Source organism: Carassius gibelio, chromosome B9 (assembly GCF_023724105.1).
Source record: "Carassius gibelio isolate Cgi1373 ecotype wild population from Czech Republic chromosome B9, carGib1.2-hapl.c, whole genome shotgun sequence".
In the NCBI taxonomy this organism is placed as follows: Eukaryota; Metazoa; Chordata; class Actinopteri; order Cypriniformes; family Cyprinidae; genus Carassius; species Carassius gibelio.
In genome coordinates, this window is record NC_068404.1 from 25329358 (window position 1) to 25342607 (window position 13250).

A 13250-nucleotide genomic window follows, 5' to 3' on the forward strand; every position below is an offset into this window, starting at 1 on the left:
CAATATAGAAAGCACAGGTGGGGGCTTATTGGTTATTTTACAGCAGCTTTGAATGTAGTTCCTCCAGTCAGAATTTAAAATCTAAATATGCGATTTACAGTCTAAATTTGAGACGCACTCGTCCACACCCACAGGGTGAAGTGCAGGTCTTATGGCTTGTGTCATATCGCTCCGGCTCTGTAAGGCTGATCTGTAATTTGGCTCTGAGATGCAGCTGCCTTCCTCCACCACCTCAGAGCCACAATTAAAAACTGCTGAGAAGTGGCAAGCGACGCTCTGAAGGAGGCCCTTCTCTAATATAGCAGACTGTAATGACAGACTGAGCCACCTCAAATGAGGATGAGCAGAGGGAAGAGGGGAAAAAGGAGAAAGATAGCTAGAGATAGAACAACGTTGAATTGTGTGACCGCAGACCAAATTGTCAGAAACTATCTAGAGGTTTTTCGTCTGATGCATCAGGCTTGTGTTCTCAAAGACGGGTTTATTGTGGGAATGGATGGCGTGTAGAAACCCAACTGGGAAAGAGTTCAGGGTCTTAAATCAAACGCGGAGACCGTACTGGGTTTACCTGACCCCCGAGCCGGAGGGCAAAGGTCATGGGGTTCAGCGACCTGGTCAACAGTTCTACTGACAGTCTCTAAACGTTTCACTGACACTCACCTCAAACTGACTCCCGTGGAGCCGAATATGTGAACGCATTCCTGGGGATCACGTCACCTTATGTGGATCCGCGAGACGGTAAATATTGTCTCTCGCGTCTCCTTTTACACTAGCACTCGGTTTATTAGCTTAACCATGCCACACTTCCCAGGGTGCCAGGCTTATGAATATTCAAACACGCTGCTTTGTGACATAAGCGACATTGTTTGCATATTTTCTGCTTGTTGACCTAAAGAGTCAATAAAGCAGCGCTGGACTGGAATTAGCACTGTAATAGTTGGTTATTTGATCCTCTCACTTTAAAATTCTTTAATAAAATCAAGTTTTACTCCACACGTTTAAAATGATTTTAAAACAATAGTTTCGTTGCATATTACATCCACTACCATTCATAAAACTAGGGTCGGTTTTTGGAAGAAGACTCTTCTGCTCAACAAGGCTGCTTTTATTTGAGTAAAAATACAGTAAAAATGGTGAAATATTTGAATTTCTGTTAGAATATACTTGAAAATAAATGTTATTCTTGAGATGGCAAAGCTGAATTCTCAGTGGTCTTCAGTGTCACGTGACGCTTTAGAAATTCTGTTGATTTGCTGCACAAGAAACACTCCTCATTATTATCAATGTTGAAATCATTGTGTTGCTTAAGATTTTTGTGGGAACTGTGATGCCTCTCTATTTTGAGGATTCTTTGATGAGCCTGTAAAATCATCTTTCACACTTGCTCTCAGTTTATCATCACTTCCCAGGGTGCCAGATTTCTGAATATTCAAACATGCTGCTTTATGACATACGCAACATTGTTTGCATATTTTCTGTGTTATGACTAAAGAGTCAATTCAGCAGCGCTGGACTGGAATGAGCTGCTCTAACGCTTGTTTATTTGACTGCCTCTTAGTGATCAGGGAGATGTTTTTGTTTGTGCTGGTCAATCCGCTGGCTTTATCTGGCTCTAACGTGCCCCTGTATATTTGGACAGACATCTGACCCTTGTCTCTTCTAAATGAGCTGCTAATCCCTGTCCTGACTACTGTAAACTGCTCCCCTCCCTGTTGCCCTCGCCTGGACAGAGGGGGCAGTGCTCAAAACCACAAAAATGCCATACAATCAATCAGATACCAGAGAACTAAATTATACTGTATTCATGTACTATGGTATTTTTTTTTTTAAAGATTATTTTAAAATATATTCAACATCCATATTGACATATATATGTTTTTGTTGAAATACATTCTTTGTGAAATACTACAGATATTGACTTTAAAACAACAATTTAATTATTCTATAAAATCTACATTAATGTTTGAAGGTTTTGGGTTATGAATTATGAATTTTTAGCATCATTACTCCCGGCATTCAGTTTTATGTTAATGACTGTTAATTTGCTGCTCAAGAAACATTATTATTATTGAAGATGGATTTTGGTGAAAACCCTATTTAAGATTAGATTCTTTGATGAATAGAAAGTTCAAAAGAAAGCATTGTTTATAAAAGGCTTTACCCTGTCACTTTTGATCAGTTTACTCATGTTGTTGAATATCTTTCTTCTGTTTTGCATCTTTAATTAAAAAATATATTATCAGCAACAACAATTTGAGGGAAAAGAAATAAATATGAATTTTTTGAGCTTCAATTAAAGATTATGTGACTCTCTGTACAAAGAGTAACTTATTTGAAATTAATTTTGTATTGTATTAAACATTTATTTAAATATATAAAAATATGTGACGCTGGACCACAAAACCAGTCTTTTTTTCCCATTGTTGTATGGTTTGTTAGGATCAGACAATATTAGAAAATCTGGAATGTGAAGATGCAAAAAAAAAAAAATCTAAATACTGAGAAAATCACCTTTAAAGTTGTCCAAACGAATACTTAGCAATGCATATTACTAATCAAAAATTACGTTTTGATATATTTACAGTTGGAAAGTTACAAAATATCTTCATGGAACATGATCTTTACCTTATATCCTAATGATGTATTATTATACGATAATATTGACCCATACAATGTTTTATTGGCTATTGCTAAAAATATACCCCAGGAAATTAAGACTGGTTTTGTGCTCCAGGGTCACATATTTCTTTGTTTTATAACATCTTCCATGAATATATTCCATGAATATTTTCAATATTTAGCCCCCCCCCCCCCCCAATAATAAAATAATAATAACTTTCCAAACTTTCCTGGAAAATCTGAAAAGATCCCTTTTATCTTGTAGCTTTAAATCAGGTATATTCAGCACAAAGATGTACATTAAAAGTATATATATATATTCTCAGAGTCTGACGCTAAAGTTCTGTGCTCCAGGCAAACTGACGGGAACTGATGCTTTTGACAATAAACCACAGGCTTTAAACACACTGTGGGACATCTGAGCATCCCGGCCCTGCTCACCCCACAAACAATTCATCTCCACCAGTTTTTCATAGAACAGTACTTGTGGTGCACTGCTGTTTGCTATGTAATAGATTTACAGAAAGTCCCCGTCGCCCAAGAAGACACCGCAGAATTACAGTGTAAAATGATGAGAAAAGCTCAGCGTTCACCACCACACACACCATTAGCCCCTTCACAATGTGACAGGAACTCCTACAGCGGTCACATTAACATGGACCCTGACTTCCTACTGAAATGAATGAGGTTTAACTGACTCCTGTTCTGTTGATTAAAAAGCATTTCATGAACATTCTGTAGACAATGCATGATGGTGAATGCTTGAGCATTGATAAGAAGGTTATATTTATAAGAGGGTATATTATACTGTATTGTGTGTGTTGTGTGTGTGTGTGTGTATATATATATATATATATATATATATATATATATATATATATATAAACAAACACACACACAATAAAATAAGTTTTCTGGTTTTCATAAGAAAGAGCAAAAACGCTAAAAGTTATGAAAGTTTACAATAAATCTAAAATGGGGATCAAAGAACATAAAAGAATGATGTCATATGAGAGCAGAAAAATGACCTCACCTAAGTAAGTGATCTTAATAGAAAATATGGCATTAAATCACTAAAATGATTTGACTGTTATTATTGGAGCCCCGTTTCCTGATTGCATTATGTAAATCCATTCCGTGAAAGAATGTGCTCGGAAATAAAAACAAGACATTGCGGTATTCAAAAACAAGGAACTTTATAGTTGATGTCAAAGACAAACGTTAGAGCAAAGGTCCCAAGAAAAGTTCTATTGTAACAATGGAAAAACAAAGTGACAAAAATAATATGCATTTCTTACATTTTGTAAACCTAGAACTGTTCTCGAGCCACAGTGGTCACAGGTATTACTGGCTGATAAGTGTTTTTTATTTTTTTATTTCCTCCTTTTGGACAAACTGAAGATATATCTGACAAGCATCTGGAAAAAGCCCTTTGATGATTCCAGATGTTTCTAAAGGAACGACCCTAATCTTTTCCTAGTCTTCCTCCAGGCCCCAAAATACGTCCTGAGGAAGAGTAGAAAAATCAAAAACAAAAAAAACAAAACGACAGAAAGCAAAAGAAGTCTCACAGACAGTCTAACATGTGGCATAATGTGTAGTTCACCTAAAACAATGCTCTACATAAATACGATAAAGTCTATAGTCTGTATGTCACAAGTGCTAGATAACTTTCTTGTTGCTGTTGTAAAATATTCAAAAGACGTTTTTCTTTCATTCCATTTTTAAACAAGTAAAAAGCACATCCGTCGGACACTAAGAGCATCAATCCGTCTGTGTACTGACCAGAAACAGAGGAGGAAAGAAGAGCTTCCATCCCATGCGTTCTCCAAAGCCTCAACCCTCCTGTGTTCCTCCTTTGTGCAAATATGTTACAAGGACAGAAAGGCATGCTGACGCACAAACCATGCAGAAATCTACAGCTGTGAAGGAAAGAGAATGAAAGAAATTCACCCTGGCCTGCAAATAAACAACTGGCCAGACCTCATGGTAAATTAGCAGGAATGACAAGAAAGGTCTAAAAAAAACCAAAAAACAAATGGAATGCATTTTTTTTCTTTTATACAAAACAGGAGCAAAGAAAATGACGGTCCGGATGAACCGGGATAGAAGTGTCCCTTTGATAAGACTGTATTGATAGGCTGCCGTTAGTATTATTGCAGAGTGGTTTGTAGTGATGGTCCATCATCATGAGACTCTTTGGGAATGTCGCTTTACATTTCCGGGACACTTTCAAATCAGTGTCAGCCTTCGCACTTCATTCTTGAAAGTAATTCAGATGAGATCTGATGGGCTTGGTCTGGATATGATACTGCAAAAAAATGCCCAAAATTGATCATGCTTGATAAGAGTAACAAGATTTTACAAAACAGAAAAAACCCAGAGAACGATCGCGGATATCGTTACTGCAAAATGAAACACTAACGATCTCACAAAATCATGTCCAGGTTGCGTTTCACCCCAAAATCAAAAGGAGGTAAATAAGAAATTATATTTTGCATTAAGGAACTGAAGCTTATTTTTGGGGGATTTCTTGCATTATGAAATTATTTTCGTGATAATCCCCCCCCCCACCATAATTTAAAAAGAAGTTTCACTTTTCAGTTTTTTTTTTAATTCTCATAAACATGAATTTTTTTTATTTAAATCATTTCATCATTTCATATTTAATGCATGTTTTACAAGAAAACATTTCAGTTTTTCTACTTCAAAATTTCATTTTTACTTGCACTTTGTTATTATTTGTGAAACTTACTGGCAATTTCTGAGAGTTAATTGTATCTCCACCATTTTTAAACTGTGCATAATTTCTGCACCTCCAAACAATGATTATTTTCGAACACTTGTTTTGGAAACTCCTATGTCTGCCATTGGTCAAACAAAGACAGCCACACCCCCAAATTTACATCATTGGCTGATCCTATTTTGCTTTGTTGGCCTCATTTATTTTTAGTTTTAAAGCAAAATGCAATTTCCTATGTCTTTTTCTGGGTGAAATATGACCTGGACATGTTGTTGACAGGCTTAAGTAATTCAAACCCATTTAAAAATACGCTAAAATAACTAAAATCCATCTTGGATGAACCCCACATAGTCTATCCAAATGGACTTTTACCAATGGAAATGTACAGTGTTTTTGTTTTAGAGTTTAAAGAGCAAACTGAAGCCTGGAACCACAAAGATCCGTTTGATCAAGAGTTTATGGTGCCAGAGTAATGCTACTGCGAATGCATGAAACCAATAAACAGTGCCTTCAGTGGAACCAGCGATGGCCAAAGCCAGACCACGTACTGAAATATATCACTTTGCAATACTAGTTCTCTTATGCGAGTCTGCAATCTTTATAATATATAATATATCTATAGATCTTTGTAATATAAATCTATTATGAACAGAACGTAGTAAATACACAATTGTCAGAATCATTATACAAAGTAAAAGCATCTCCCTCCCACCGCATACAAAAAAAAACAAGATAAAACCAATAAAAAAAAGACACAAGCATGTAAAACACATTATCAACTACATAAAGACTGACAAATGAACAAGTAAATAAACCAAAAAGTAAAAAAAAAAAAAAGAAACCAAAAACAGGACAAATGAACAAGAAAATAACGGGCACCAACCCAAAGTGGAGTAGTCATGTGACAGGCATATATAAAAATGAAGTCGAGGAACAATGGCAACGTTGAGTCAAATCTCCCGCCTTAATGCGTTTTATATTGAACATGACACACAGTAAAAGAATGCCAAAGGTAGTTGCCGAGAGGCTAAACACGAGTCAGTTGCTCTAAAACAAATTATCGCCTCTTCGTCAGTCCAGAATCCAAAAGTTCAATGTACAATCAATGTCAAGCCAAATGATCTACTGTCAGCATGCATAATTGTGTATATATACAGTTCTATGTGCCGCTTCGAAGCGCCGCCGCGGCTCCGAAACTACGTCAATGTCCCATGCAGATTGTCTGAGTATCACAGTTGTCTCAGAGGCATTTTTTTTTACGATTGTTTTCTGAGTGGAAGCTGGTGGTCCCGCTACTTCCTGGATTATGTCATGTGACGGGGACATGTTCGTTAGCACCCGCCCTTAGCGAAAGGCCCATAAACCTCCTCGCTCAGGCCCGTCGGCAGGAAACCAGCACTAAATCTCACCAGGTGGCACGTCTGAAGGCTCAGTGGTACATTTAAAATCGGTAACCAGCCCTTTTGCGCTTGTTTTGAAGGTAGAATAATAGTAGTGATACGCTAGTGCCCTTTGATTAACTGTAAAGTAACCGGAATACTAGACATTCATAGCTATATAAAAGTACAACATGTCTTGAGAAAGAAAAATAGAAAGTTTGTCTCGAACTACAAATCGTATGACGCGAGGTCATCGCAGCCCTATCCTATATGCTCGCAGTAAACTCATGCTTGTCTGCGCTGTTAAACTACAACGGTTGAATTCTTAACTAGGCCGATGGAAAGCTGCATGCTGGCCAACTTTTCGGAGAAGGAGGAGATGCGTATTTGGTCATTAAGAGTTGAAACGAGTTGCTACATTGGCTTGCCATCTAAAGCGCTGGAGAATTCAATCGAACGTTTTGCCCTTGGATAGCTGGCAACTACCTTAAAGTTTGTTTGTTAGTGACACTTTTCATGTAACGTCCAACACAAGCACAGTAAAAATGAAGGAACAGAAAACAGGTTATAATGCGTGTGAAACATGAAGATATCTGCAGGGAGTTCCTGGTAAACATGCTGAGGGTTTCTCGATTCTTCAGGCCAGCCTTTAATCGTCGCATGTCAAGAAATACAGAGACGGCGAAACGTCTTCCCTCCTGTAACTAGTTTAAGGCAATGTTCTTCTGGATCCATCTTTTGAAAAAGGCACAAACTCGACTCTTTGTCGACTCTTCGTCGGGCTTCCCAGAATCCTTCGATCGCTCTCCCGATCACATCGTCCACCCTCGTGAAGCAGTAACTCGAATTGCGAATGGAACGAGTCAATTTTTTCTCCAAGAATAAAAGAAAGACAGACAAACGAACAGAGAGAGACGACAAATAAAAAACGTAGGCCGTGACAGCCGAAATCAGTCTTATAGTGGCTCTGGAAAATAATGAAAAGGTTCATGTCGAAAGCACCAGCTCTCACATCTAACAATGAAACGTGAGTGTATGTCCTGCTCAAAAGTTAAGCGTCCCTGCGGACAGACCAGGTTACACAGTCCTGGACATTCTGCCTTGGACAGAGACAGACTAACACGGCTGAGACATGTTTGTCACGCTCTGGGTGTCAGAGAGATTTCTTCAGGCCGTTTCAGATCCCGTGCTCAAAGCACGCACATCGTGGGACAAAAAATGAAACGGATAGAGAGAGTAGAGCGACGTCAGAGGCCTTGAAGAGGCACTGAGCCGAGAGGGTCACCAAGGCAGTCGATCGGACCTTCTACAATGGAGGCTCCTCTTCCATAGGCTCCTCCTCTGTCCTGTGGGGTGACACACACAAACATTGTGTCACATGTGCAAAACACAGTCAAAGTTTACACATCTTTTCACTCCATGACATTAGTGATTTAAATAAAGTAAATTTTAATGTAATCACTAATTGGATATTTTAGAGACAAGCACAGTTACCAGTTACTTTTGTATCGTTTCATAATTTTGCATTTTGTATCATCATAAACTATTATATATATATATATATATATATATATATATATATATATATATATATATATATATATATATATATATATATATATATATATATATAATTATTATTATTTTTTTTAAGTAACAAAAATGTTTTTGTTCCATGGTTTTATTTTAATTTTTTTTACTTAACTATAATAACCTTGACAAGCACAATGAAAATTTATATTCACTATATAAATGTTCATGAATTTAATATTTGACTCAAATTTTTTTCTAGAACTGGAAATTGCACTTTTTTACACTTCCAGATTTCCTTTTCTCTGGGAACACCATGTTCATGTATTCTAGTATTATCTATATACTATTTTAGTATTTATTAATGAATACTAGGTTTTACTAAATGAATTAGCTTTTATATTGATATTATTATTTTTAAATTTATTATTATTATTATTATTTTTTTTTTTGCAATTTTGATATGTTTTTGTCTTTTTTATTAATATTATAATTTTTTATATTTCTACTGGCTTTTTTTTATTTATTAAGTTTTAGTAATTTTTGTACTTTTTGAACTAAATGAACTTATTTTATTTCAGCTGCTAAGGCAACATACATTTCTTACTTTCATACAAGTTTTAATCCAACATAAACTAATATTTGAATAGTTTTAGTTAACAATAAAATTTCCCATTTTGACTTTATAAAGTATAGGCACAGCAATTGTATTATATGGTATTCTGCATTATATTTTTCAATATGTACAAATTTTAGGGTTACTGTTCATGTTCACTTCCTGTTTGGTGTTAAATTAGCAGTAATCTGAGTCTGAATATGATCTGAACCAGTTTTGTATGAGTAAAAACAGTGTGCAAATTCATGGTAAAAGACAGAAATGGTGCATGGCAGAGTTATACATAATTAGAGCGTTCTGTTTGAGAATTATTGAGGAAATCAGGAGGAACACTAGAATAACAGAATTTAGGATCAAGGGAGAGACAAATATAATTTTGTTAAAAAAGTTGTAAGCTAAAAACTTTTTTTTTTTTTTTTCTGGTGGCACTGGAGTGTTTTAAAGACTCCGACACTGGCACTCCGAGACCCTCCATAACCAGTGTGCCAAATGCCCAGCCAGAAAACACAGAATATTAAACTAGGAAAACCAACACTTATAATAGGTGTCAACACACTTTCTGCACTTGGCCCCTAATAGGAATAACAGGAAATAATGTGAGTGTGAACCTGTGCTGGGCACATGAATACACATGTGTGTAAGAGTGTGAGTGTGTGAGGAAGGTCCAGAAACCTCAAGCATCTGTGCTCAATGCTGCCTGAGTGTTTTCAATTAGGACTCTGGCAGAATATGTCTCTCAGAAGCCTGACGCTGCTGGACGTCTGCCCCGCACATTCAGAGAGTCCTGTCTGCTTATCAGCGCTCATGCACACACCTGTCCTGCACCTCTAGAACACTGCTGTCTCATCACACACCCCTCACACAACCAGACACACTCAGGAGGCATGCTATGAGCAAACATGTGCAACTTTCCAGGAATAAGGTACAAGATAAAGTCTGAGACTCATCTGTAAGTCATTTTGGAGCAAATTGTGAATGAAAGGAGGTGCTTAACCTTAAAAAAATTTTGCAAGTCAATCTAAATATAATAAATGAATTGTTTTTATTTATTTTTATTCACGTTTAGAAATGTTAAGACATGTCTGAATAGTTTAAAACAGGCTTTAACTGATCTTCTGCTGCGGTTTTGTAATTTCCTTTGTAATATTCATTTTTAAATTTTTAACAATCATTTTCATGTAAAATGAATATATATATATATATATATATATATATATATATATATATATATATATATATATATATATATATATATCATGGTTATTATTATTGTTATGGTTTTAAAGAAATAAAACCATAACAAAAACTAAATTACTTGAAATATAATAAATGTATATTAATTATTATTATTTCAGCTCGATGCCAAGACATTTCACCTTTTTGCTTCAGTTTAACTTTATTTACTAAAATAACTAAAACCAAATCAGTAATAACAATGAACAAAAACTACGTAGTCCTACATAAGAAAACAAAAACTACTAAAAATGACAAAAACAAATAAAATGAAAAAAAAAAAAAAACATGTAAAAGTATGGAAAATATGAAAACAGATTCAAAATATTAATGAAAACTAAAATTAATATAATAGAATCTAAATTGAACTATTATATATGAAGAGTTCAGATGCAAAAGCCTCTAAATGCCATCTGAAATTTTCATCTAAAATTTGGATTTTTATCAGGCTCCTATATTTATGTTCAGTTATTTCACTTAGTCTGGCAAAGGACCTGCAGATTGGCATTAAAGTAAAATGACTCAACCTAAGCATAGTAGCTTGATAAAAATCCAAATTTTAAATGCAAATTTCAGATGGCATTTAGAGGCTTTTGCATCTGAACTCTTCAATATATATATATATATATATATATATATGTATATATAATATATAAAATTGTTATATACTGTATAACACATCAAATACCGCTAATTATCACAACAACAAAAAAAGTAATGGGACCCAACATTTGTGGAATTTGCCATTTGACAAACACACAGAGCTATAACTGCACCTCTTTCCCATGTGCTTGTTGGCCACAGACAAGGAGGCCATGGCGGTCACCGTCTCTGCCTCTTCAGTTTCACATCTCTGAGCCTCCAGCAGTGAGTATCCCAGAGTTGAAGCAGATCTCTGCAGCGAGCGCCAGTATTTACCTAAGCACAAAACACGCTCCAAGCTCAGCCTTAAACATGACTAAGCAGTTTATGACGACACAGCATAAAGTCTGCTTTATACTGCAGAAGATTCTCACCAAAACTGCTTACTTTAAGAAGACGACTGCTTATAATTGACATGCAAGTAGCCAATCACAATTCTAAAGGTTTGTTCAGGGGTACATTTATCTAAAATAGACTATATTACAATAATTGCTGCAGCAGTTGTGTACGACATGTATCAGGTCATCTGTGAATGAATAAACTGTGAAGCTTTGTGTGCACTCACTGTGGACTTCCAGAACTTTCTCCATGGAGTGAATGGCGTTGGTGTTCGGCCGCTGTTGTAGCACATCTTCAGAAAGAGGGTCCAACTGAAACAAAGATCAAAAATACAAGTTAAACCTTGATGCATGAAGACTCTATACTTTATAGAGTCTCACACTTTTTTTCTAGCATTTCTGACTTGCAGTTTACTTGCTAACTTGTCATCCCCTAATCCTGACAAGAAAAGTCAAGATTGTGCAATTAAAAAATAAATCGCAATACCTTTTTTTATTTTAAATTTTTGGTGAAAAATAAAAGCAGAATTGTGAGACAACCTGAGTTTCTGGAGAAAAAAAAAACAAGTCAAATTTGCGATACAAACTCTGACTTTCGAGACGTAAACTGGGAGCAAGTGAGAATACATTGTTTGTATAACGCATTTTTGATTTTTCCGCGATTGTGAGGTTGTTTGCAATTCTAGAGTCTATTTCTTGCAAGTATGACCTTTTCTCTCAGAATATATGCATATCACAAACATCTTAACAATTAAGATAGTGTTTCCAAACATTACAAGATTTATTCCAGCAACCAGTTTCCAGATTTCAGTTTTTTATCCATCAATCATCACCAAAAGTGAAATATAGTGTAAAGTTACAAAATCACATTTGATGTTTAACACCTATGTGGAGTGGGACTTTTGGAGAACATATACAACAACTCCACATCTTCACTGAGCTATTTCCAGAAGCAGAGCCTGAGAGTTATTGTTTTCATGGACCAGCGATGGCAACCAGGCATAAAATGCATTAATATCAAGCTTGTGTTTGCATTGTAACGGAGGCTCACAGATGTGCTGAATGCTCTGCTTTAAAGATATGCAACAATGCAGGGCTTTGTGCTTTGTCGACGCGCGTGGGCAACAAGACCTCATGCTCACGACAGCTCGGGGACCAGCGGGGCCACGGCCCAGAGGAAACAGCCAGCATGCGACGCTGCATTCCTGATGTGGAATGATTCCATTTCCCTTTGGCTCTCGGCTGCATTTTTTCACCCCCACGCAAAAAACTGAAAATCTACAGCCATGTGTTTCATTTGCAAACATTAAAGATAGGGAAAGGGGCAGGAATAGACCAGTTGCATGAACGAGAACAGAGGAAAAACAGGTATGAAAACTGTGATTTCTGAATATTAGCAAGTGTAGAGAGAGAAAGAGAGATCATTCTCTACTCCTGGCCAAGCTAGAAGCTTTGGTTTAATTAAAACAAATAGGATGAGGCCGGGAGGACTGGAGGCGTTGGGAAAGGCCGTCTGAGGACACGGAGACTTTAATCTTACTGTGGCACGACAAACAGACATATCAAACCCCTCGGCATTTCTAAACCATTCAACCTAGTATTCAAATATTAACAGCACACATTGCATATTTTATAAAATATAATGCACTAAAATATTAGAAAATAGCTGGATTCAAAGCTGCCACACAGAAAACTCTCACACTGGAAAGAAAGAGCCTTATTCAGTCACTGGCACCCCACACACTGAACTCTGGGCGAGATCAAACGCATACACCATAAACACAACACAACACATCCTGAATACACTGTTTGTTCGGAGAGAGCAGTCTTGAGCTGGGTCACGGCTCCCTGACATTTACTTTGAGGAAACAACTTGGCAATATTCTCAGGGTTGGAGCACTTACTGTAAATAGGTCTTCAAGTCACCCAGGGAAGTTCCTACAAGCTTGCAATTCATAAATCAGATTTTTGTATGTATTTAGTGTTTGAAAATAATATGTAAATTTCATGTTAAACATTTTATAGCTAAGTTAAATTCTTTTAGCATTTGAAAATGTATATATACCGTATATATAGCTATTGGTATTTGAAAAAAAAAATAAAAAATGCACACGTTTTTGTTTTTGTGAAAAGTGGGACATCCCATAGGC

At 36.2% G+C, this 13250-nt stretch overlaps 1 protein-coding gene across 5 annotated transcripts in view; it reads right to left on the bottom strand.

The window, feature by feature from the left end:
- Positions 1-3796: 3796 nt before the first annotated feature.
- LOC127964686 (histone deacetylase 4) overlaps positions 3797-13250 on the bottom strand; it is a 202155-nt gene continuing 192701 nt past the window's right edge. For all 5 annotated transcript variants that reach the window (XM_052564965.1, XM_052564967.1, XM_052564964.1 and 2 more), the window contains 3 exons: positions 11328-11412; positions 10897-11038; positions 3797-8087 (listed from right to left, as the gene is read on the bottom strand). In XM_052564965.1, coding sequence (XP_052420925.1) covers positions 8048-8087; positions 10897-11038; positions 11328-11412 — 267 coding nt within the window. In that variant the 3' untranslated portion in view covers positions 3797-8047. The remainder of the gene's footprint in view (positions 8088-10896; positions 11039-11327; positions 11413-13250) is intronic.